This window comes from Vipera ursinii (assembly GCF_947247035.1).
Source record: "Vipera ursinii genome assembly, chromosome: 2".
In the NCBI taxonomy this organism is placed as follows: Eukaryota; Metazoa; Chordata; class Lepidosauria; order Squamata; family Viperidae; genus Vipera; species Vipera ursinii.
Window position 1 is genome coordinate 206,645,727 of NC_139513.1, and position 27,840 is coordinate 206,673,566.

Sequence of the window (27,840 nt, forward strand, 5' to 3'; positions counted from 1 at the left end):
TAAGAACTGACAGGTGATCAGAATTGACAGTCAATAACAAGGGTCTTCAAACTTGGCCCTTTTATGACTTGTGGACTTCAACTCCTAGAATGGGAGTGCCTGGCTGAGTAATTCTGGGAGTTGAAGTCCACAAGTCATAAAAGGGCCAAGTTTGAAGACCCCCTGATCAATAATCAAGCAGACATGTTTCAGCCAATCAGTATTCAATCATGATTTATTTCTGAAGAAAATGTATATGCCCCCCAAACTCACTCGTGGTGACTCCAGGCGGCTTACAGAAATAAAACCCCAAATTCAAAACAATATAAACCTTACCCTTCTGGTGACAACAATCACTTAATGGGCTGTGTATCACCCTGGGTTGGTTTTTGAAAAAGTATCAAGGTGGAGGCCAATCTTATCTCTGTCGTGATGATGTTCCACAGGGAGGGAGCCACCACAGAGAAGGTCCTTCTTCTTGGTCCCACTAAATGGACCTTCTTAAGAAGAGGTGACCTGTAACTTATCCTGCCTCCCTGCTCTGGTGGGTCAGATAGATGTGCCTGGAAAGGTAGTCCTTTGGTACCTGTGTCCCTCATACCTCCATATCAGTTTTAAAGCAAAAATAAAAATCCCTTTTCTCTCTCCTATTAAATTAAACTAACATTGAAAGAGATTCATCTGCTCATCATAGTGGCATATCATTTGGCACAACCATTCTGGACATTGTCCCTTTTATCCAGTCCTGCTAACCTGTCATTATGCTTTGCAGACCAAGAACAGGGGCAGTCAGCAGAAAACTATGTCAGCATGAAATCTGCTGTCCCCATTGCCCATCCCTTTCCTTTCTCCCTTGTGCAAGTTCTGACTTACTGCCAATGATGCTGTCCTGATTATGCATGATAAGCAAACTGATTGGTTGATTCTTCTGGCTTCGCAGTCCTCCCTCTTCTGCATGTCATTACCGACTTGGAAGAAATATCCATCAGCCACATTGCTGCAGCTGGAAGGGGATGGATCCGGCGGCAGGGCTCTGTCCATCAACTCCCAACTTCCTTTCTGTGCTGTTATTTCTCTTCCTCCTTCACCTCCTTCTCTTGTAATCCACACTGAATGAACATGTTAAAAAAAAACTCCATGTAAATCAAAATCACAAAGGGAACTGAGTCACAGGCAGCACTTATTTAGGATTTCTCTCTTCTATTCTTTATGTAGGCAACAGCTGCCAACTTCTAGACCACTGTGTGTGTGTGTGTGTGTGTGTGTGTGTGTGTGTGTGTGTGTGTGTAGGATTGGGAGCACTGGCATTCCCGTAATTTGCAGTTTCTGTCTTGCACTAAACTGATATAGGTTGTAGGTCTACGTACTGAGCATGGTTTTTTTTTTTTTGTGGTTGCATATTTCTGAGAAACCAGTGGCTTGATGCTATTGCATGGAGCTCTTTTGGAGGCAGTGCAGCTAATCTTCAACTTACAACAGTTCACTGAGTGACGGTTCGAAGTTACATCACTGAAAAAAGTGACTTGTGACAATTTTTCACACTTAAGACCGTTGTAGCAGCCTCATGGTCATATAATTCACATTGGGATGCTTGACAACTGACTCTCATTTATGATGGTTGCAGTGTCCTGGAGTCATGTGATCATCTTTTGCAACCTTCTGAAAGCAAAGTCAATGGGGAAACCAGATTTACTTAACAATTGGGTTACTAATTTAACAACTGCAGTGATTCACATAACGAATGTGGCAAGAAAATTCGTAAAATGGGGCAAAACTCACTTAACAAATTTCTCACTTAGCAACATACATTTTGGCCTCAGTTGTGGTCGGTCATAAGTTGAGAACTATCTGTAGTGGAATAGCAGGAGAATGGGTTGACCAGGGAGCAGCAACTGTTAATATTGATTAGTTAATATTGATTAGTTTATTAACTAATCAAGGAGAGAAGCAACCTAGAACTAAGGAGTAATTTTTTGACAGTTAAAACAATTAATCAGTGAAACAATTGTCTTTGGAAGTTGTGAGTGCTCCAACACTGGACGTTTTTAAGAAGAGACTGGACAGCCATTTGTCTGAAATGGTATAGGGCAGGGGTCAGCAACCTGAAACAGTGAAAGAGCCACTCGGAACCGGTTCCCTCACAAAAGGAAAAACTGGGAGCCACAAAAAATGTGTGCACATGCGCGTACATGCGTGTATGCGCAGAACAGAGTTTGACTGAAGAGTGGAGCCAATGCGAGATATGCACCTACCCTGCATATTTGAATTGATTGGTTGAACTTTTTTAGTCCCACTTTTTTTTTGGACTGCACATGGCAGAGGACTGTGAGCCGCAGGAAACGGCTGAAAGAGCCGCATGCGGCTCCGGAGCCGCGGGTTGTGGTATAGGGTTTCCTGCCTGAGCAGGAGGGATGGACTAGGACAGGGGTAGGCAACCTTGGCTCTTTTATGACTCGTGGACTTCAACTCCCAGAATTCCTGAGCCAGCCGTGCTGAGGGGAGAGGGAGAGTCTCCAAGCTGAGCCATGCTGGCTCAGGAATTCTGGGAGTTGAAGTCCACGAGTCATAAAAGAGCCAAGGTTGCCTAGCCCTGGACTAGGAAGACCTCCAAGGTCCCTTCCAGCTCTGTTGTTCTGTTAATAATATTCACCCATCAGGACAATAGACACTGCTCTGATACCATCCTTGGCTTGGCACCCAATTTTGCCTTCAACATAATGAGTAATAAAACACAACAGATGTTAACAACCTTGCTGCTGCCTCCAGATACTCTTTGACTAAAAGAGGAAAATGCTACTTTAAGAGGGAGTGTAAGGATATCTAAGAAATACTGAAATATTGTCTTGCACATGGGCTGGGAACTCAGACAGCTCTATGGGACTATGGCAGGAAAAATAAGCTGATGGGGCATGTTTTTGTTGAATTTAGGTATAGATTGAAAGAGAAGAAAAAGAAGAAAATGGGTGAATTTAAAGGCAATGCTGAAGATCTTGGCTCTGTGGAAAGCCAAACCTCATTCTTCCCAAATTATTCAAACTTGGATGATAATTGGTCCAGGAGTACAAAGCTAATCTTGTCTTTATCCTGATTTTACCTCTTATGTATCTCTCTACCCTGTTAACTAGCCCTTCTTTGCTCTGCATGCAATGTTACATTTTGTAGGAGATGCAAGGCACAAGTGTTAGGATTTGTGCCTTTAACTCAGTTGTTAAGCTTTGTGCCTGCTCTGTCTCCCCCTCTCTCTCCCCCCCCACTCTGCTCTTCGTTGCCATTCCCATGGCTGAACTTGAGAAGACCCATCTTTCTCCTCCTAAGTGAGCAAGACATCAGTCCTTAGCTGACATGCTATTTTTGTGAAGATGGTGTTTGTGTGAGGTAGGTGACAAGCTGGCTCGGGTGGATCAGGTGGCTTCTGTAACCAAAGGGCTTGGCTTGCACATCCACTCGTATGGAAAAAAACACACATTTGAAAACCTTTGCTTCTCTAGTGACGGATAATTTCTCTTCTGCTGTTTTTTTGTCTTTGCTAAGGAAAAAAGGAAAAGGCAGACGGAAATAGAAGGGAAAAGACAACAGCTGGAAGACCAGATTCTTCAGCTGCAGCATTTCAAGGTAAGGGCTGATCCTGGATTGAGCAGAGCTGTGTGTTTTTAGACATGCAAATCACACATTTGGTTAGCTGGGAAGAACCTGTTCCGACATGAAGCAGCCTGTGTTGCCGGAGTCTCTTGGCTCCAGCTAATCAAATCCTTACCGTGTCCCTCTCTCTCTCTCTTGTGCGTGATTCTCTGTTAAAATACCATGTTATTGAAAAGGATGGAGCAGAATAGATGATGGGAGGGGGAGGGCATATACAGCAGGCACCAGAATTTGGCTACCGATTTAGCAATTCACAATATATCCCTGAATTGGAACGGATGTGGATTTGGGTGTGTTCACTGCATTGCTTAAATGGTTCTTTTCCCAGCTATGCAACCACGGAGGCTGCTTTTGTGTGCTTAATTATGTAGTACTTGATCTCTTTGGTTGTGTAATGGTGTGTGTGTGTGTGTGTGTGTGTGTGTGTGTGTGTGTGTGCAGGTGTGCATGAAACTGCAGAGCTGTTCAAGGGGTATATGCCATCGGTAACAGTGAAGATTAGATATAATCTCCATTTATAAATTAAGGGATTCCCAGTTGAAAATGTGAGATTATATGCAAAGAATTGTATATTGATACTGTATATACTGCGAAATATTGTATATAGGTATACTGTAAGACAGATTAATCCAGGACTACCATATCTGAGCTACAGAACATTGGACAACCAAGAGCTTTGCTTCCATCTAGGGATTATCTGGAATTTTGCAGCCCTAATATGAATCAATTTATTTATCTATAGATGTAACTGGTTTATATTTGTATTTACTGATTTAGATACTGCTGAAAGTCAGATGCATCTTGAATAAGATCACGATCCCTGGTAGTGTAACTGATTTTCAAGCAGGATGTCCCCAGTTTAGGCTCCAGTAGCCTATGTGGGAAGGAATAGATGGCAGCTTAAAAGAGAGATTCTTCTCAAAAATCTCTTCAGAGAGATTTAGATGTTTCTAATCACCTTTTATTCTACAAAGTTTTCTCTAAACAAATTGTTCCTAATATGACAGCTTGAAATTCTTGATATTTTAGCCTGCTTATTGCCTGCATGATAGACTTCTGGAAAATCCTTCACGTACTTCTGAGCTTTTCAGTTGAAGCAGAGGAGATGACTAATGAATTAGATTGCTTATATACCTACGTGCAGTGGAGCACTTGTACCATTTATGCCTTGTATTCTACAATCAAGTTATTGGGCATAAACCTACCCTCACAGTGTGAGGCTATCTAATACAGACAACTTTCCCCTGTGTATTTTTATGCAATGAGTGTTTATAGCTCTGTGTCTGTCAGAGGGATGTCAAAGTAAAGTAGCGGGAAATTGTTGGAAATGACGGCCACTTGTTATACTTCAGACTAGAGCTGCTGAGATAACATTTGGCGCTCCTGGCCATTTTGCTAGTTTTTCCTTGGAAACATACCTTCTTTGAATGATATCTTGCCCCACGTATTCTTATCTTGGGGTCAGGAAATAATTTTTTCTCCCTCCCCCCCCCGTCATTCTATCTGAGGGATTGTGAAGTGCACAAAACGGTGTGGTGCTGGCCTCCCAGCACAGTTGCTGCTTCTGCCACTTGCCTTGGTATTTCTTCAAGCAGCTGGAGTAATATGGCTTACGTAGGATCGCAGAGGTTGAAACGGGCCATGTGTTTCGTCAATAAAACTTGTTGTCACCAAGGGGGAATTAGGTTCTCGTTTGGAGATTGCAGCCACCTGTGCTAGACTTTTTAAAAGATCCGATCAAGCTTTAATAGAAATAGCAGTGCTGAATGTTTGTTTAAAGAACAGTCCTCCCTAATTGTTAACCTCCAGATATGTTGGATTTGATTTTCATAATCCCACAGCCTAGCTGGAGAAGGCTGATGTAGACATTAATCAAAAGAGAATAGATTAAAACGCTTTCATTTATTTGTTTTCCAAGTCAGTCAGGTGGTGCCATTTGAGAACTCTTATTCAAGGACAGGACAAACTTCAGGAAACTAACTCTTAACTAACACAGATCAGTGTAAGGCTATGCATTGCTACAGATTCAAAGGGGGTGGGTGGATTTAAAGTTCATTTAAAGATGCTCATCTCCATTTAAAGCACCTGCATCCAGGATGGTGTGGCTATCTGCATGATCATGAGTAAAGGATCATTGGGGTTCAGGGGAGTTGCAGACTGTATGCATACCCACACAGAGACTCCAAAAGCCCTTTCTGTTTTTAAGACCAAAACACTTCACAGTCCCGTTTAGTGATTAAACTGCACAGGAACACGATGTGCTTGGCCTGTTAGTGATTGGGCTAATACCCAATTCATGCACCATAATCCTGCCTCTGATGATTAGGAATCCTTGAAGTGTGCTTGAAAGTGACTTGAGAAAGGTATAGAATTCACTATCTGGTACCCTCCAGATGTATTGGACCTCAAAGTCTTATAAGGTCTAATCCAAATGATCAAAGGCAATGTGATGCAAGGAATTACAACACATGAAAATTGGGGGGGGAAATTAGTATACAAGATTCTCTGCCGCATCTACTAAATTAGAGTGTATAGAGTTGTTTCTGAATCAGTGCAAAAGTTTACAAAACAAGCTTATCAAAGCTGGCAGTGAGCTACTCATCCTTAAGGAATAATTCTTCCTTCAAATTCAACTTTCTAAAAGTTGGCAGTCACCGTGGGAATACTTGCATCTATATGTTTATAGTCCTATATATTAGCTATTTCCTCCCTTCTGAATCTCTGTGAATATAATAACTAACATTTATATGTTGGGTACATTATCAATATCCAACGAACTGTTTCTTTCACAGTGCAGAATAGAAGAGCCATCATCTGGTGTCTTACTTTCCATCTATATTTTGCTGCTTTAACCAAAGGCCTCTGGGATTCTTCAATATTGTTTCTAGGGACTCTGGAAATGTAGATATAGATAGCTGCAGTAGTGGCCAAAATTGTGGAAACCTTTTGGGAAAAGTGTACAGTAGAAATGCCACCTTTGGTTAAGTTTCCACCAATTTTTCTTCTAATTTCTTTACAACTGTAGCCTTGTTCACTTAATAATACTATTTTACATCGCTTTCTGGGCAACCAGTCAACTCTTTGCACCATTACTTTAATTTTATTACGTTTTACAAGCTCACTAAATGAAAGAAAAAAAACCCAACCAACTTGATAGCGATCACATAACACACTGACAAATGTCCTCCTCTCAGCTTCAATACATGACATCAATAACTGAATCCTACTGTGATCTGATTGGCTCATTGCCAAAACAAGATGACACCTGATTGGCTCTCTAAACACTCATGCTCATTGGCTACAATAAGATGAAGGAAAGCTACCTGATATCAACCTAAGCAAGTTGTGCTTCCTTTTTCTGGTTATTTGGCTATAACTTTTCATAGAATAAAGTACAGATAACTGAACAAACTTTGTTGCATTACATTCGTGATTAAATTATCTTTCCATTGATATATAATTTTATGGTACTACTCCAAAAAAAGTGGTGTTATTAGCCATCAAACCTCAGAAATACACTTTCCCCAAAAGGTTTCCACAATTTTGGCCACTACTGTATCTACATAATACAAAGTCTTTATTTTACTCCATTTGTACCACCCAACTCCTAATGTCTCTGGAAAAATTCTTGTCTGTTTCTCCCTGCTTCTGCTTGCCTTTTAGCCCACTTTGCCAGCACACAGTTTTGATATTTGCCGTTTAAATAAATCTCAAACAATATTTCATACAGTAATAGGGTTGGAAATGACTTTAGTGGTCTTCTAATTCAACCCCCTGCCCACAACAGGATTCCTCCTGTTATCCCAGATAAATGGCTATCAAAGTCAGCATATTACCCCCAATAATCTGGGTCCTCATTTTACTGACCTCGAAAGGATGGAAGGCTGAGTCAACCTTGAGCTGGTGAGAATCAAACTGCTGGAGGTCGGCAAAATTAGTTGCAATACTGCATTCTAACCACTGTACCACCACAGCTCTTTAGACCAAACATAGTAAATTCCTGTAACCATTCTTGGTATGATTTGGCTTCCAAGCCCCCTTTCCATCTTTATCATTCTTCTCTGCATGTTTCCTGTTCCTCAGTGTCCTTTTTTGTATTATGTTTTGTATTGACTAGAACAGGATACAGTATTCTAGGTGTGGGGCTGTCCAATGCAACGTAAGACTGTTACTTCCTGTTATCTTGACACCTGGTTGATGCAGCTCCAAACTGTATTGGATTCCTTCTCTCCACAGCAGTCTGACTTCGGTTCTTACTGGGACACTGGGTGAAACTCCTTCTGTAAGTCTGTAAGTCTTCCTCTAGGCCAGGCATGTCAAACGGCCAGCCCGCGGGCCGGATGCGTTATGCCAAAACCGCGCCCACCCCATTGCCGGCAGTGGGGGAAAAGTCCCGTTACATTCTGCAATGTCAAGTGACGTCGCAAGTTTGACATGCCTGTTCTGGGCAGAGTGGCTTAAACTGATTGCACAGCTCCACTAACAGGACAGTGGTTCCCTTGGTCCTCCAAGTTACATGCTGCCAGCCTTTTTGTCTTCCAAGGCTGCTCTTTTTATTCTGTAATAATGTCTTCCTTTCAGTGTTGTTGTTGTTGTTTTTGAGAACTTCCTTCTGCCTTGTCCAAACTAATTTTTCCTAAGTCTCTGTGTGGCCAGATTGGCCTTCAGTCCCTCCAACAACACAATGGGTTAGCATTTGGTCCAGTGTAGTTGGAGTTCTCCTCAGGCAGAAACACAAATACAGCACAAACATTGCTGGTCATCAAGGAAGATGGAGGGGAGAGGGGGTTACCTCCTTATCCATGTCTATGTGTCTCTTGATGATTATGCAGATCCAAACATCTTTTCCTTGTTTGGAAGGACAAAATTTTAAAGTCTCCTATAAACTGAAGGAAGGAGAAGGGAGAAAAGAAAAAGAGGCAGAAAGTGAATGGGTTTAAGTCAGGGGTCTTCAAACTTGGCCCTTTTATGACTTGTGGACTTCAACTCCCAGAATTCCTCAGCCAGGCACGCTGGCTGAGGAATTCTGGGAGTTGAAGTCCACAAGTCATAAAAGGGCCAAGTTTGAAGACCCCTGGTTTAAGTTTTCACATATTGTTAGTCTTTTGGTTCTTTTAATTAGTGCTTTGTGCACACTGGCCACACTTTTTTGCAAGCTGAATTAAATGGTGTATATTTGCCCTGGTGTTAATGTAGCAGTTGACTGGGTCCAAAACATACTAGAAATTACGTGAATTTTCCAACAAAAGCGACGGAATCAGCAAGAGAGCAGGATAAAATTCTTAGTGTCCAGAGGACCCCCAAACCATCCCAATCACACACACACACACACACACACACATATACACACAAAGAGAGAAAGAGGGGAGGGAGGGAGAGAGAGATCTCAATTAATCTCCAGACACTTGGTCAATGTATAGCTTGAACTAGAGCCAGTAATCAGAGCCCACATATCATGGATACTCATTAGGAATAGCATCCTAAATGAAGAGCAGTTGGGGATTTTAGGTTACAACATAGCATAAGGTGTTGGAAACAGCAGTGACACTGAGATTAGAAAATGCCATGATTGAAGATGGGAAAGAATAAAGCATTTTTAGCATGAAGATAGAGACATTATTTGAAAGCTAGATCTCTCGGACGTTTTGGTTAGGCCACTTCCAGGGAAAGTTTGGAAGTTGAAAAAGGATATATTAAACACTGAAATAATTCTGAAGTTGAACTCGTCGAACTACAAATTGATTCAAAATTGTGCTTCAGGAAAGGAGACATGCGACAAGCTAAAGCAGATGAAAGCATGCTCAGATATGAACAGTAACCAGAAAACCCATAAATCGGAAATTATCAGGGATTAGAAATCTAAAGCAATATGTGTCAGATTATCTCTCTGTTCATAAGATACTAAAAATAACAGTGTGATCCTTTCTGAAAATTTCAAGGAACTGCTTTAAGTTCACTACCAGAAAAGTATAAATGTATAGTGGAGTTCCTCAGCGTTCATTATGGTAGAGGTACACCAATGTGATTTGAACAACGCAACTAAGAGATTCTCTAGAGCAGATAAAAGGGAGAAATGTAACCTGTCATTACTGTATTAGAAAGAGACATATTAAAAGAGAATGAGGACTTCACAGAGCTAAGGCCTGTACAACACACACAAAGAAATAATAAGTCTAAATGTCTTAAAAGAAAAGGCCAATATGCATAGGGATTGCAAAACAATGAGATACAGGCAAGAAAGGTTAATTTAGCAAATGGAATGTTAATATCTTTATTTGTGTGTGTGTCTGTGTGTGTGTATACGTAATGTATGTGTCTGTGTGGGCGTGTATATGGATGGAAAGGGCAATATTGAATTGAAATGTCTGATAAATCATAAGAAATCAAGAATAGAAACATATTACAAGAAACATATACCTGAACTGGACACAGGTTACATAAATTATCTAAACAAAACAGTTGTAAAATTATGCTTAAAATAAACCTTGCATTGTTACAAAAAACTATCAAGTAATATTGAAAGCACAGTGAAGCTAATTTGCTTTAAATTATATACAGCTTAAGGCAAGCAGAGTAATGGGATGCACGCATAAGCATAAATCTGCAAAATGACATTTGGGCACAGAGATGAGTTTCTTATTAAAAAAAAATAAAAGCTGAGGTCTTAAAAATTGAATTGAATGTTTGTCCTTTCCAGAAACAAAGGGAATCCACATGTGATTTTTGTTTAAAAACAAAAGGAAAAAGGAAAGATTTTTCTAGCTTAAAATAAGCCAGCCTGATATTGGAACCTTTTTAAAAAAAATGTTTGTAGTCCAATGTCAGTCAGAACCATTTCCCAACAGTTTTTACCAACAAAAGATTCAAATAAAACTTCATACAAGTTATGAAACTATTTGAATTCAAAGTTTATGCATCAGTCCCTTTAAAAAAAGGAATAAATAACATTGGAGAACTAAATGGGAATAACGCTGGTCTGATGAATTAAACCAAAGTTTGTAACATTTTGAACTTAAAACATGGAAAACTTGCCATTACTGTGTTGGTTGTTTTAATGAAGAAGACATAACTCCCAAGGAGCTAAAATATTTAGAAAATATTCAGCGCAATCAGCATAAGCTTATCAATAACACCTGGATCTACCCAGAGAAGAAAGCAAAATATAACTCTACACAGTCGCACACTACAGTCACTACTGATAATGACTCTGAAGAATCTGAAGTTGCATCAGATTCAGAAGAAACTGCTAATACACAATCCAACTCACATCCAGCATGAATATTCGGAAGATATCAAAGATATCTAGTAAAGGAACTCCACTTGAGAAAATATACAGCTAAAGGAAGGGGTGTGCCCGATCCCAATTTTTGGAAACCAGTATAGGAACTGCCACCAGCTAAAGCACAGAAATGTAGGGAAGCTGAAGTACCAAAGCAGAAGAAAACGGGTTTTCAGAATTAAGCATGATACTTGTAGAATGTAGAATGCCATAAAACTAGATTACTAGCAAAGCGTTACAGTATACACACAAAGATATAGTTTTTCTGCTGGTGGTTCAACATGCAAACATCAGAATTCTACTAAGTGTAGCAGCATCTAGGACAGGGGTAGGCAACCTTGGCTCTTTTATGACTCGTGGACTTCAACTCCCAGAATTCCTGAGCCAGCCATGCTGAGGGGAAAGGGAGAGGTTTCCAAGCTGAGCCATGCTGGCTCAGGAATTCTGGGAGTTGAAGTCCACAAGTCATAAGAGAGCCAAGGTTGCCTACCCCTGATCTAGGAAAATGCATGCAAAACACTATCTAAGACACTTTCTGCATGGTGATGTGAAAAAGGAGATTTTCATACACCAAGCACCAGGTTTTGTAAAGTCAGGGAAAGAAATACTGTAAATTACCAAAATCTATATATGGACTAAAGCAAGCATTCAAAGCATGATCTGATAAAACAAAATCAAGTTTAGTAAAAACAAAGGCTTTAAGCAGGGAAATACTGATTGATGCTCATCTGCAAGAAAAAATGGAAGATGAATGCACAATCTTTGTCATGCTGATGACTGAATTGTACAGTATGTTTAGCGTACAGAAGTGACATATAGTTTTGAGATAGTAACAATATAAACAAAGAAGTAAAACAACTCTTATCTTGGAACTGAAAATAAAAAGGAGAAATGTGGAGGGCTTTTGCTTAGTCAAACCAAACAATAATAAATCTAATAAAGTTTCTAGACCTTCAGTGAGGCAAAGCAGTCATGGCCAGCCCTTCAAAGTAGGCCGGGTGGTGAAACAGACATCAAAAAGATTTCAAGAATCATGTTTTATTGTTGTGGGTATAATAATAAAATATTAAAAGCCTTTCTAAATTTCTCTCTGCTCTGTTTTATACTAAACAAGACCAAGGTAAGGCTATTTTGAATTTCTTTCTCACATTTCCTTCTATTGCTAGGCTATGTAATCTCTGGTCAAGTGCCTCGTTAGCAGCTCATGCCTTCCTTTCCCCACAATGGCCCTTTCATACCTGCCCCAAGGTTAGCTCTGTTTATTTCTACTGTACACCCATGCATGGTCAGCACCTGAACAAAGGGAAAAACTAAAGTTAAATTGGCAAATAATGAGCAATATAGGGAAGTTGGGGGAAAGCTGATCCATATATTGCAACTGTGAGAAGACCTGACCTAGCCAGTGCAATTGGACTGCTAATTAGAAATATTAGAAACATCACTCTGCCAACACAAGAGGACTGGATAGTAGTAAATGATTAAACTGGATGCCGCAAAGGAATTACGGATTTTAATTTAAAACTGTCTATGACTAATGATCCAGAATATATGGAATATACAGGTTTGAACTGGATTGTAAATAAATCTAATAGGAAATCAACTTTAGGATAGATCTTATTTTATCCTTTGTCTGGTGTGGTGAGGTGCTGAGCACTATAGCTCTGTCATCTAGAACAGGGGTCTCTGACCCCCAGTCCATGGACCGGTGCCGGGCCGCAGCATGCCACTAACTGGTCCGCACAAACAAAGCCCCATCCGTGGGATGCAGGCAGCACACAAAACCATGCATTCTCTGGTCCGTGGAAAAACCTTTCTCTACCGAACTGGTCCCTGGTACCCAAAAGGTTGGGGACCTCTGATCTAGAGATGCTGAATACTGCACTGTTGTCAGGCTCCAAAAAGCAAAAAAGACACACTAAGTTTTTTCTAAGCAGTTTTTTTATTGTTCCTCATCCACAGATAGAAGTCTTGCATCATTAAAGACGTAAAAAACTCCTTAAGAACTCCTGAGGAGAACCATGATGGCGCAGTGGGTTAAAATGCAGTATTGCAGGCTAATTCTGCCGACTCCTAGCAGTTTGATCCTGACCAGCTCAAAGTTGACTCAGCCTTCCATCTTTCCGAGGTTGATAAAATGAGGACCCAGACTGTTGGGGCAATATGCTTAGAGTGGACTGTAAAGCACTATGAAGTGGTATATAGGTCTAAGTGCCATTATTGTTGCTATTGCCTTGATCCCCTTCCTCCAACCAAACTATCTTCCTCCTCCTCATTGCCTCTGAGTCCTCTGGAGTGCAGCCCCTCCCTTGTGGGAATCCAGATCGCGTTCCACCACAACTGTGGAAGAAGCATGCAAGGCACTTGCATGGCTGCACAAACTATTGTTACACTTGAAAATAAAAAGAACCAATCCCAACCTTGATATCTGAAATCAACATGGGATTTAGCAGAACTGCAGACAGAAAACCAGACTACAAGGAAACACATAAATGTTAAACTATGCTATGTGAAGAGTGTGCCAGAAAAGGGACAAGGAGAACTGATATATTGCTATATTAATAATATGGTGGCAATGCCCAGGGTTTACTTCCTGAAGTTGGAAGGAACATTAACACCCAGAGTGTGAAGAAATGCATAGCAATTTAACTCACTATATTGCCTAATTTGCTCACAAAGCTAAGGAGAAGAAAAATGTTGAATACTTCACCTGTACAATTTTTTTTTCTTTCATGGTGCAGATTAGAGAAAGTTCATCTAGTGTCCTATTTTTCATCTCTATTTTGCAGGCATTGTGTACATAAAAAGTGTAAAGCTGTAATAACCAAAGGCTACTCCCTTTGGGATTAATTACCCACAATATTGTTTCTGGTGACTCTGGAAATTTCTACAATCTTTAGATAATAGCTTGATGTGCAGGTAATGTGAGTTTTTGCCTGTTCTTCATTTTCCCCCCTCTTTCTTTACTTTGGACAGGGAATGTGCAGGATGCAAACTAAATTAAAAATTAGGAACAATAATTTTTAAATGCTATAAGCCTTAGCTAATGTATGCAGAATGGAGTGGAGTGGAGTGGAAGAGAAGAGGAGAGGAGAGGAGAAGAGGAGAGGAGAGAAGAGAAGAGAAGAGAAGAGAAGAGAAGAGAAGAGAAGAGAAGAGAAGAGAAGAATTCTTTATTGGCCAAGTGTGACCGGATACACAAGAAATTTGTCTCTGATGCATAAGCTCTCAGTGCACATATAAACAGCAAGTAATAGGTCATAGGTCATAAATCATAGTTACAATCATTAATCTTAAGTTACAAACAATTGATAAATCATAAGAGACCAATAGGAGAAGATACTAGGAAATAACATGAGAAATGAGACACTGCTGTGGGAATTAAGTGTTCAGCAGAGTGATAGTGGTGGGGGGGAATATATCTTTATATCTGGTTGTTTTGGCATGCAATGCTCTATAGCAGTGTCCTGAGGGGAGAAACTGAAATAGATTATGTCCAAGATGTGAGGGATCTGTAGATATTTTCTCAGCCCTCTTACTCGTTCGTGCAGTATACAGAATCTCAATGGAAGGCAGGCTGGTTACAGTTGTTTTTTCTGTAGTCCTAACTATCCGTTGAAGTCTGTACCTGTCCTGTTTGGTTGCTGTGCCAAACCGGACAATTATAGAGGTACAACTGACAGACTCAGTAATTCCTTTGTACAACTGTATCATTAGCTCCTTAGTCATTCTGAGCTTTCTGAGTTGGTGTACAAACTTTCTTTGTTGTGTTAATGATATAGTAGCAGCAGCAATACAATCCTCAACTTACGATCACAATTGAGCCCAAAATTTCTTCTTGCTAAGCGAGACAGTTGTTAAGTGAGTTTTGACACATTTTATGACCTTTTTTGTCACAGTTGTCAAGTAAATCACTGCAGTTAAGTTAATAACACGGTTGTTAAGTGAATCTGGCTTCCCCACTAACTTTGCTTCTTAGAAGGATGCAAATGTTGATCACATGACCCCGGGACACTGCAATCGTCATAAATATGAGTCTGTTGCCAAGCATCTGAATTTTGAACATATGACCTTAGAGATGCTGCAGTTGTCGTAACTGAAAAATAGTCATGTCACTTTTTTCAATGCTGTTGTAACTTTGGTCACTAAATGAACTGTTGCAAGTTAAGGACTATCTGTAGTGTATAGAGAACTAATTTTAAGGGTGGCTTATCCGTTTAATCAATGAAGTCATGGAAGTAAATAAAACCCATGTGATGCTGACGTCACCAGGTCATGACCCTAACCAAATATAATGACCTTATACCAACCATGTGCTCCTGGAGTCATAGGTTCACAGCAGCAATCTGATAAGTATTGAAGCTAATCCCATCAAGGAAAGGATGACAGTCAAGTCAATCCATTATTAGCTTAAGCCCAAACTGATCCCTAATCCCATATAGATTCAAATCAAAGCTTAACAAAATAAAAAATGAACAGAACCCTAGGCTGAGCTGTATTTTGGAAGCAAACCGAATTTGTTCATTGTGAAATAAATAATAGGCTAATGACACTTTAATTTTAGGGGAATTCTTAAAATCAGCAGCTTAAAGACAGGAGAAGGAGCACTTTTTAAAACCAAAGTCTGCATTGCCCCCTTTTCTAAAAAAATTATTTCCAGGAGAGTTTTTAAAATCTCTCCCTTGAATACAGGATACTTTTTTTAAAAAAAAACCATACCAGCCCAAGTGTGGAGCTTAATTTAATTTTGCCCTAATCCATTTATGCTTTGTAAAAAGATACAATTTGCAAATTTCAACCTGAAAAAGCACACAGACATGTACCCACAGACATTTGCAAATTTAACTGGTAGTACAAATACATAGCTGTAAATATTTTGAAGCATGACCCACAGAGAGGGCCTCCTCAGGGTGCCTCCAGTCAGGGAATGTCGACTGGTGGCCCCCAGGGGGAGGGCCTTCTCTGTGGGTGCCCCGGCACTATGGAACCAACTGCTGGTTGAGCTCCGGATGGCATCGGACCTCCGATCCTTCCGTCGCGGGTTGAAGACCCACTTGTTTGAGTTAGCTGGTCTGGCCTGAAGGGGAATATGGGTTTTTAAATTGGTTTTATTATTTTACTATTGCTGTATTTTAATTGGGCACGGTTTAATTTTCTTTTAATTTTTGTATACCTATTTATATATGCCCTGTGAACCGCCCTGAGTCCCTAGGGAGAAGGGCGGTATAGAAATCCAATAAATGAAATGAATGAAATAAATGACCTTAATAAGGTTTTATTCCCTTCTGCAGTAAACTAGGAACATTTAACCAGTAAAGCAAAGACTCACACATACACCCCCTCCAACTTAGCAACTAGCAGTGATATTTCTTACCCAGACATATCAGAACTATGATTCTAGGCATGGGCAAAGTAGGTCATGTGACCAACTGGCAAGGGGCAGAGTAGGGTTCAAGTTGTATGTTCAGACACGTTTGGGCAGATGATACATGGAAATTCAGCTTAAAGTCCATTTTGCTTTTGAAAAGCAAAGGTCCACTGTCAGGGTATTTCTAGTCTACAAAATGCTGTTATTATGAAATCTCAAGTTAAAATATATGAAGTCTATCCTAATTTTATTCAGTCACAAGCCTTGTGTTGAGACAGAATGATTCCCTGTGAGATCCAATATGAAACGAACTTGGAACTCCAGTCTCCCTGGTTCAGGTCTGACAATGATTATTCTTGCTTAAGCGATCCTAATGGCAAGTCGTTTTTTGTGATTCTATATTATCCATCAGTATTTTTATATTGTTATGGATTTCAAGAGCTGTTTTGTTGAACAAGGCACAATACATTATATATTATAAGTTAAGTGAATGCCTGTAACTACCTGATCTCTTAGCACAATACAGTGAGTTTGTGCTACAGGATAAAATACAATTGTGTTTCTGTAAGTGCCAAAGGATTTCACCCAAGCAACTATGAGATATAAATACATATTTTTTTTCTTGATTCCACATTGTAGATGCAAAGAACATTCAAGATAATGTTCAGCACCGTTTCCTATGTGCATTTTATATTGCAAGCTGTTGTGTCATCTGTTGATTTTGTTTTGTCATTTTTACCAAGCAAGCTGAGTTAAAGCTGCCGAGGAGACTCTTTTGTGAAATGGTCTCACAAGATCAAATTCCCACCATTACTGTCAGCATAAAAGGATGCATTTGTGCATCTTGCTTATTATGTTCAGGAACATTGTGATCATTGAGGTGTGGGGAGGACAAAGAACTAAATGCCATTAGGTCAGATGTATCGCAGATCTAATTTGGCACGGCTGCTCTAATTTTAATGGCCCTTTGCCCATTCACATCACGGGTAGAGAGAGACATTTCATACTGTATTTGGCAGCCAAGCTCTTCGGCATGATAAACATGCAAAGCATGAAGAGGAAAACAATGCCTCCCAACACAAAGCAGATGTATGCCAGAGAGCTGCAGCAAATGGTGTCATCTTTCCTTCACCCTTATCTATTTACTTTGGAAGCATCCATGTTGCCTCCTGAAAGTTATTCCAGAACTAAAGTCCTGCCTAGATTTTGCCTAGAGATACACTGTATTAAATGATTGAAATCAGTCAATGGAGAAAAGCATCTACGGTCTGAAATCTAGTGAAAAGTGATATTTTGGCAAAAACAATAATTACCAGTCACACAAAGAGATAGATACATATCATCTTTTTAAAAGGTATGGATTTTTATAGATCATGGTCTTTAGGCTTTTTTTAAAGTAGAGCAGTGCTAATAAATTCTTCTGTGCACGTGTATGTGTGTTCAGTTATTCTTGATCAGCTGGAAGAAGAAAATGCTTTCATTTCCTTTTTTTCAAAGAAGAAAAACTCTGTCATCAGTGAGGTGCTGTATGCTTGTACTTAGCTTTGTCGGGAGATGTCTGAGGAATATGTGTGAGTGTCCTGTCTTTCCTTCCACAAATATCCGTGGCCTGCCATCTGCCTGCCTTCCCACATGTCAGTGAAATTCCAATGTAAGGGAATTCCTCCTTCGTTTTCCCCAGGGCTTTTTTTGTATAAGAAAAAGGTGCCGGAACTCACACATGTCATACAACCCGCCTTGCCTATCCTAAAAGGTTCCATCCAAAAAAGGTGCCGGAACTCCGTTCTGAGCGTTCTATGAGAAAAAAAGCCCTGGTTTTCCCCCCTCCTAGCCAGAGGGAGAGTGTAAAGTGATGGGGAGATGAAAAACAGAAACAATGATGTACGTGCTATTGCCATCTCATAAGAATAACAAAAGAGAAACAATAAAATGAAGTTTAAAGAGATTAAGGAACAACCTAGGAATGAGATCAAGAAAAAGAGACCTCTTTCCCAGAGGAAGAAAAAATTTGGGAAAACCAGAGGACAGATTCCAGTACAATAAGCAAGAAAGCTGCTTCAGTCAGCTTGGGGCTCTACATCTTTTACTTGCTCTTTTAGAAGGTTTCTGACTTGCTCATTATATATGGAAAGAAGGTAGGAAGGGAGGAACTGTGAATGTGATAGTTTCAAAGAAGCCTTCAGGTAGGCCTGCCTTCTTTTCTATACTGTTGTGTATGTAGGATGCTTGACTGGCACAGCCAACCTAACATCATGGACATCATCATCCAGGTGATGTGATAGGTAAATCTGTCTGGCAGGAAAAAGACAACACCGGGTTGGGTGTTACCTGACAGGCGGGAAATTAGAGCAATCGGGTTGGTTAGCTGGCGGGGCATCAGTAGTATATAAGGTGGGGATGAGGGTAGGATTTCAGCTTCCATTATGTAATCAATAAAAGGAACAGTCATGTACCTAGTCTCTTCATTGTGTCCACGCGGCGGCTACTACATAACAATACACTCATGCATACTGCAGGACTTTTATGATTTTCTTTGGTCTGTGCCTCATATTACCTCACCTTAGAGGCCTCAAGACCCCCTTACCTTAATTGGTGGGGGGGCTTATATTTTTAGCATCAACATTCTGAAGAAACTTTTTCCAGACATGCGTGTGATGTCTATAATAACTTGGCTGAATTAATATTACAGTGGTTAATATAACATATTGAATACATTTGATGACATCAATTTGTTAAGAATCTGAGAGTTTTAAGAAGTGCTGCAGTAGCCAAGTGTTGGCTCTGAGGTATTAGCGATTATCAAGTAGCTCATATCTGTTTTTCTTGGGATATGCATTATTTCAGGAAATAATTTGTGTGTGTGTGTGTGTGTGTGTGTGTTTGTGCTTATCCATTAAAAATAATATACCAATGTAGCTAAAGTCTGAAAACATAAAATCTGAAAGCATATAATTATTTATTGGAGATCATTTTTTTTCACACCCATCCTCTTCAGAGCACCATGGTAATTACTGATCACAAGTTAGACTTTTTTTAAAACAAAAAACAACCTACAATTTTAAACAAAGCCTTCATGACATTAAAATACAAAGCAGACTCAATGATTATATTTAAATGGCCGCTGAAAATGGAAAGAACTTAAAATAGTGTTTGGGAAAAAATGGTTAAAATGTCATATGAAATGCCAAAAAAAAAAGGCTTCACCAGGTGTTAGAACACCACAAACAAGAAATTGGCACCAATTTTTCATGTAAGTCATCCAGGGTCTTTCATTAATCCCACCTCAGCATTTTGGGGGGGATCACTGGCACATACAGGAAGTTCAGTACAGGACAAGCCTCAAATAGTCCCGCAACAGAAATGACCCCAACTGCAAGATTTTTTGGGGGGAAAAGTACTAAAGCATCTTGCTATTGTGATTGGAAACCCTGAGAAAATTTAGAAGGCCTTCACTGGAAAAAAAACAATCTACAAGAGATGCACAATTGTATCAAAACTGCGTTAGCTTCACATTTTTAATTTTTAAAATTGTAAGTGGCTGTTTTACTTTTTTAAAATAGTATCACTGAACTGTCACAATTGATATGTTGTCACCAAGAGGCTGGATATCATTAAATATCATGTTTCACCATTGTTGCTCCTTTAAAAAAAAGAGGGGGGGAAGCTTTCAAGTCAGTCTTGAGTCTCTTGGTGACTGCCTGGACAAGATTTCCTTGCAGGTTTCTTGGCAAGAATTTTGGAATTGGCTTGCCTTCTCCTCTTCCTCCTCCTCCTCCTCCTCCTCCTCCTCCTCCTCCTCCTCCTCCTCCTCCTCCTCCTCCTCTCCCCCCCACCCCGAAGAAAAAGAGAATGACTCAAAGACTTTAGAACTCTTAGTCTCTTATTTCTACTCCCATTTGATATTACTACATCGAACTGCTTTTCTATATCAGTGTTTCCAAACCTCAGCAATTTTAAGATGTAGGGACTTCTAGGGAACCCTGGGAATTGAAGTCCAGACATCTTAAAATTATTGAAGTTCAGAAACACTGTGCTATAGTAAAGGTAAAGGTTCCCCCGCACATGCGTGCTAGTCGTTTCCGACTCTAGGGGCCGGTGCTCATCTCCGTTTCAAAGCCGAAGAGCCAGCGCTTGTCTGAGGACGTCTCCGTGGTCATGTGGCCGGCATGACTAGACGCCAAAGGCACACGGAACGCTGTTACCTTCCCACCGTAGTGGTCCCTATTTTTCTACTTGCATTTTTATGTGCTTTTGAACTGCTAGGTTGGCAGAAGCTGGGACAAGTAACAGGCGCTCACTCTGTTACGCGGCACTCGGGATTCGACCCGCCAAACTGCCGACCTTCTGATAGACAAGCTCAGCGTCCTAACCCACTGAGCCACCACGTCCCTTTACTGTTCTATACAATTGCCCTAAAAGGAGCTGCTGATCTTAATTAAAGGGGGGAGGAAACCTCTTGAGGTTGCAGTAGCTCACACATATTAGCAATAGGGTCAAACTATTTTGGCTTATGGGGTATTTTTGTGCAGATTGGGAGATAGACTAAAATGAAAAGATCCCAATTAGTTTCACAGACTTATTTTTCTGTTGTTGTGCTGCTGAATCTAGAGGTGGCTCTGCTTCTTTAACATGTGAGGAGAGGGCAATATATTTTAGAGCAGGTTTTATTTTGGTTCAGCTCATTTAAGAACAAAGAGCCAAGCTGTATGGTGACCTTCTTTCCATATATGTTTGCTGGTGTTACAGAAGAAATTTCTTGGGAGTGAGCAAAATGCCTCTTTCCAAGGAGCTAAACTGCTTCTGATCTGCGCCTTTTGATTTCACAGTAGCATCATCAGAATACTCCCATTTCTCTTGGTGATTCATTTCCATCATTTCCTGTACTTTTCCAGGCTCTGGGAAAGAATTTACAATAACCCAGTGGGAACAGACATGCACATTCCCAAAATAGCTAGAGGAGATTTTCATCCTCCTACTCTTGACCCAATAGATTTTTTTATGTATATATACATATATACATATATACATATATACATATATACATATATACATATATACATATATACATATATACATATATACATACATACATACATACATACATACATACATATATATATATATATATATATATATATATATATATATATATATATATATATATATATATGTTTAAGTATTTGTCAAGGTTTTTTGAATGGACCTTGCTAATTAACTCTTTCATTCCTGTTTTGGCCCGGCTCAGGGCTTATCCACAGGAACTAGTCAACTTATGACAGCTCATTATTTGTGCAAATTATTCAAATTGCTAATAAAGAATTTGGGAGGCTAAGATGATCATTTCGAACTATTTATGTTCTCATCAGTTAGTCATACCCTTTATCTGGGATATATATATATATATATATATATATATATATATATATATATATATATATATATATATATATATATATATATATATATATATATATATATGTTTCAAATGTTAACTATTTAGATTACCTTGCTAGGCCCCAAACATGGGGCAAATCTTTATTTCCTGTTTTCAGCCTATCTTGAAGGCCATCAAACAGGCAGTAGTCACACCGGACAATTCATATATTTGTGTAAATTACTAACAAAGAATTAAAGGGAAACTGAGATGCATTTCTGACTCCTTAGTCGTCCTCAGCCAGCTATACCCTTCTGAGATTCGAACCTGGGCTGATTGCATAACACTGCCTTGTATGCAATCAGCCCAGGTTCGAATCTCAGAAGGGTATAGCTGGCTGAGGACGACTAAGGAGTCAGAAATGCATCTCAGTTTCCCTTTAATTCTTTGTTAGTAATTTACACAAATATATATATATATATATATATATATATATATATATATATATATATATATATATATATATATATATATATATATATATATATTAATCCCATTTATATCCCGCCCTTCTCCGAAGACTCAGGGCGGCTTACAATCTAAGCACAAATCAAATGTGCTTAGCAATAGCCTTCATTCTATGTATATGCCTGCTTATTAGGGCTTTCGCCCTAATAATATCTTGCCTGTGCCGTAAAAATTCCTCAGCAAGCTTTTGATTTTTTTTTAAAAAAAACAAGCAGAAGAGGTCAAAAGGCTTCCTTTTGCATCTTCATCTCTTGAAAGGCAGGTTCTACATGTACATTTATCACCACTTCATTAACAGCTGTTCTTACATTTCATTCTGCAATTTTCTGTCTTGCGTAACAAGATTAGTTTAATGAAATTTGGGGATACTGCTGAAATGGATAGGTGCTGGATAGGTAGATGGGGAAGAATTGAAAAAGGTCAGTTCAAAATATAAATACGGTACTCCATATCTCAAAATGTAGAGGAAGAAGTTTGTTTTTCAATGGGTTTACAAGGTTTGTTTTTGAATATTTTTACAAATTATTAGTGAGACAGCTCATTTTCTCAAAAACTCTAGATTTCCCAGCTAGAAATTCTGTTTCAGGATTATTTGATGCTTCTCCTGTACAAATCTTCCTGTATATCTTGTTTCAGGATTATTTGATGCTTCTCCTGTACAAATCTTCCTGTATATCTTACACAGCCTGGCTGTCACCAAGTACAATAGTGAAAACTAGGCTACATAGGAATTCAGCCTCATACAAGTACATAGCATAATAAATTTAGAAGAAGCCATTCAGGCAGTCTGATTTCCTCCTCAATGTAGGAACCCCATTTTAAAGCATCTCAGAGTAAAGCAACTTAACCCTCAGGAATGTATTGCGCTACCAGATTTCTATCTGTAAGGTAAGTTTTGTCTTGTTTTCCAACATTCAGGCAGAATTTGCAGGTAATCCTCACCTCATGAAGACAACTGAGTCCAAAATTTCCATTGCTGAGCAAGGTGATTGCCAAATGAGTCACATCCAATTTTACATCCTTTTTTTGGCCACAGTTTGTTAAAAAAATCACTGCAGTTGTTAAATGAATCGAGCAGTCATTAAACGAATCCACTTTTCCTCATTGACTTTGCTTGTCAGAAGCCAGTTGAAAAGGTCGCAAATGGCAGCCACGTGATCTGGGGACACGGCAACCATTGTTAAAAAAAAACGCTGATTGCCAAGTGCCTAAATTTTGATCACATGATTGTGGATATGCTGCGATAATCATAAGTGCAAGGGCCCATTATAACTTACTTTTTTTAGTGCCATTGAAACTTCAAACAGTTGCTAGACGAATGCTTGTAAGTCAAGGATTATCTGTAAATAGTTAATTTATATCCTATACTTTAGGATGGATGGTCTATACCACGGGAAGGCAACCTTTTATGACTCATGGACTTCAACTCCTCAAATTCCTGACCCAGCCATGCCTGCTCAGGAATTCTGGGGGTTGAAGTCCACGGGTCATAAAAGAGCCAAGGTTGCCTACCCCTGCTCTAGGCTGATCTCGCTTGGGGCAGCCCTTCCGATCCTGGACAAATACTGTCATTTCCTCCTTCCTCATCTTTTCTCAAGGCTCCACGTAACCATTCCTTCCGTTGTGCCCTCTTCCTCCTGTCCTTCCTCCTGTACTGGCTCACCTTTGCAGATAAAAGAGAAACGTTTCTGAGCCCAGATTTAAAACAGCGTTTGCTTCTCCCAGTCAATGTTATCTACAGGGAACAACAAGCTGTCTAGCAGATGAAAAGAGGAAAAATGTGTGTTTTCCCTTCCTGCTTTTCGTCATTAACTCTCCTGTTAAAAAATCCTAAAAAAAAGGTTGCATTGCAACTTAATTTGTCTCTGGGCAACAACATTTGAAGAGGTGGAGAACTTAAATCCAAATCCTAGTATCTGCCTATGCCATGTCTACCTCCAGATAAATTATCTGTTGCTGCTTCCTCCTGGGAGTTAGGCCATGTAGTCATTTTCTGGTACCAAGGAGATTATAATAGCTAGGCCTGCTCCTTGTGGCCTTGTTTTTGCCAGGAGAAGCCACAGCCAATTAACTTCCTAGCTTTGTTTCTGCTAGATATTCTGTAAACAACAGCAGCTGGTGGGTAGATCTGGATGGAAACCCAGTACCAAAACTCATTCCTTGGCGAATTGGATTTTGTTTCATTGCAGGAATCCTTAAGCAGCCACCATCACGGCTGATACAGTTTGTTAACACCTCTTTAGATAACAGTAGCATGAATCCAAAAATGCTCTTTCTATAGTGGAAACTGCCTTGCCATTCATTATTGTTCAGCTAAAGTGAAATTTAGAGAGCCTGTTTTCCATATTTGAAGTCTTGCACACTTGTTTGCATAGAACCATTTGTTTCCTTGTGGGATTTCATTTCCTAATGGATTTCCGTCGTGCTGGATAATGTGGTGGTGTGCTCAGAGTATTAAACTAGGCCTGAGAAAGCCATGTTCTGAACCTCGTGAGTGACAGTTCTTACGAGAATAAAATAGGATAGAGGTAGAGAGCAGGTGGCCTTCAGAAAAGCTGGGTTATAAATGCAACAAATACTGTATATATTTAAATATATTTGTTGTTAAAACTCTGACAGTAGACCCCTAGAGTATGCATTATAAATACTGGCAAATAAAACTTGCTTTTTAAAATGTTACCAGCAATGTGTAAAAATCTGGCATTGTATAGAATGCCTAGGAAATCTATAGAATGTGTGACTTTTTAGGCAAAGTATGAAATATCTGTATTATTTTAATACGCTATATCTTTTCGCTAGGCCAGGGGTGTCAAACTCAATTTCATTGAGGGCCGCATCAGCATTGCGGTTGCCCTCAGGGGGCCGGGTGGGTATGGCCAGGGTGGGCGTGGCCTACTGGGTGGGCGTGGCCAGCTCTACATCATTTGCATCAAGGGTGCCTATGGGGGCCTGGGCAGGAGTGGGACAGATCTGGGGGTCTCTGGCAGAAGGAGGGTCTCTGGGCCAGGGCCAAGGCAGCAGGGGCCGTTCCCTCACTGTTTCCAGGATGGCTTCATGGGCCACATGAAACCACTTCACGGGCCGCATCCGGCCCCCAGGCCTTGTGTTTGACATGTCTGCTCTAGGCATTCTAATACCTAGGGCAGGGGTCAGCAACCTGAAACAGTGAAAGAGCCACTCGGAACCGGTTCCCTCACAAAAGGAAAAACTGGGAGCCGCAAAAAATGTGTGCGCATGTGCGTACATGCGCGCATGCGCAGAACAGGGTTTGGCTGAAGAGTGGAGCCAAGGCGAGATATGCACCTACCCTGCATATTTGAATTGATTGGTTGAACTTTTTTAGTCCCACTTTTTTTCTTTTTTTGGGACCGCACATGGCAGAGGACTGGGAGCCGCAGGTTGCAGACCTGTGACCTAGGGATTATGCAGAATGACAAGAACTGTTCAGGCAAAGTTTAAAAAGAGAGTCATGAAAAGGGTTACGGTTAGGGTTAGGATTAGCGTAACCCTAACTCTAACCCTTTATTGAAAAGATGTATATGAAAATGAAAGAAGAAATGCAATGTAAGTTACTGAACTTCCTTATTGAAAAGAAAAAGGTAAACACCAGCATTGACCTGCCTGTTGCAACGAGGAAGTCTAGAATGGCGTTTTAGTGGGGCTATTTTATACTTTGCCAGTTTGCCTTTTGGCATTGCATAGAACGGAAATGTGTGAAATATTAAGCGCTTCGTACCTGGACGTCCCATTTTTGGCATTCTATAGATTTCCTTGGCATTCGATAAAATGCCTAATTTCACACATTGACAATAACAAAAACATTTTAAATTAGCTATGCTTGGAGATATACTCCAGCAGAAAACTGCTTTGTGCCTTAGTTGTTAGCACCACTTTTCCAATGAGGAATGTTTTTCACATTCTGTCGTTAAGATTTGCTTTCCAATACTGTAAGTAATTTGAACTGGCCTTTCTGGTGAAGAGATAAACTGAGATAAACAAACAATAAAGTGCACCTAGAAAATGGAGAGGGGGCCAGATCAGAAAAGAAAGTAAGTATCACAAACCTGAAAATACTAGCAGTTAATGAACTCCTTTTTTGCGGGGTGGGGGGGGTTCGATATTCTTCTTCCAATGAAAAAAATCCACCAGGACTTTGTGAAAGGCAGGTTAAAAGAGCCAGAACTGAAGCTTGTGATTGGAAACTTTACTTTCAGTGAGTTGAAACTTATAGGAAAAATGAACTTCATCTTCAGGTTCATACCGAAGAGACAGGTGAACATGCTGTGGGAACACAGGCACTGAGTTGAATGTCAGCTCCACGACAAGCCAACTTTTTTACTGAGTAACAGTTGGAACAGACTGTTAATAACAGATGCTTGCTTCTCGGGAGGAAAGCCATGGCAAATCTAGACAGCACACTAAAAAGCAGAGACATCACCCTGTCAACAAAAGTGCGTATAGTCAAGGCTATGGTCTTCCCAGTTGCAATGTATGGCAGTGAAATTTGGACCATAAGAAAGGCTGAGCGCCAAAGAATTGAGGCCCTTGAACTATGGTGCTGGAGAAGACTCCTGCGAGTCCCTTGGACTGCAAGACGATCAAACCGGTCAGTCCTAGAGGAGATCAACCCTGACTGCTCTTTAGAAGGCCAGATCCTGAAGCTAAAACTCAAATATTTTGGCCACCTAATGAGAAGGAAGGACTCACTGGAGAAGAGCCTAATGCTGGGAAAGATTGAGGGCAATAGAAGAAGGGGATGACAGAGAATGAGGTGGATGGATGGAGTCACTGAAGCAGGAGGCGTGAGCTTAAATGGACTCCAGAAGATGGTAGAGGACAGGAAGGCCTGGAGGAACGTTGTCCATAGGGTCGCAATGGGTCGGACACAACTTCGCAGCTAACAACAAAAACAGTTGGAAAGGGACCTTGTAGGTCATCTAGTCCAACCCCCGCCCAAGCAGGAGACCCTACTTCATTTCTGACAGATGGCAGTCCAGTCTCTTCTTGAAAGCTTCTGGTGCTGAAGGATTATCTATCTATCCAGCACACTGACTTCTCAATCTGATATGAACTTCTTGGAAGATTCTAGAGCAAATAATAGTGAAATGGTGCTGTAAAAATCTTGGAGATCATTCCAAATCTTGGAAATAATTACCAAAGTCAATGTGGATTTGTTGACAACAAATCTTGCCAGACTTCTAATAATTTTGTTTTTTATCGGCAAGTTCTTTATAGATTGTAGAAATAAAATAAAAACATATGCATCTTGACTTCAGTAAAGCATTTATGTAAAATCTGCATTAGGTGCTAATTGGCAAGCAAAGTAAATGTGGTTCTGACAATTAAGTTCATCCATAGCCAGCTTGAAAAATGTTTTCAGAGAGGGTTTATTAATAGTTGCTCATCAAAATGGGAGAAAAGTATCAAACAGGACCCCACAAAGTCTCAGGTCTTCTATTCTGAGCTCAAAGGGTCTAGGGCAGGGGTAGGCAACCTCGGCTCTTTTATGACTCATGGACTTCAACTCCCAGAATTCCTGAGTCAGCTGACTCAGGAATTCTGGGAGTTGAAGTCCATGAGTCATAAAAGAGCCGAGGTTGCCTACCCCTGGTCTAGGGCAATTCACTGTAACCTACTCAACACAGGACAATTCACCAAGGGACAACTCTCCGCGGG

The 27,840-nt window shown here is 40.1% G+C and overlaps 1 protein-coding gene across 2 annotated transcripts in view; it reads left to right on the top strand.

The window, feature by feature from the left end:
- The window catches only part of LOC310633944 (paralemmin-1-like), a gene marked incomplete at both ends in the record, with an annotated part of 126,985 nt that overhangs the window by 40,042 nt on the left and 59,103 nt on the right, over positions 1-27,840 (top strand). For both annotated transcript variants that reach the window (XM_083351947.1, XM_083351948.1), the window contains one exon: positions 3,511-3,591. In XM_083351947.1, the coding sequence (XP_083208073.1) occupies positions 3,511-3,591 (81 nt within the window). The remainder of the gene's footprint in view (positions 1-3,510; positions 3,592-27,840) is intronic.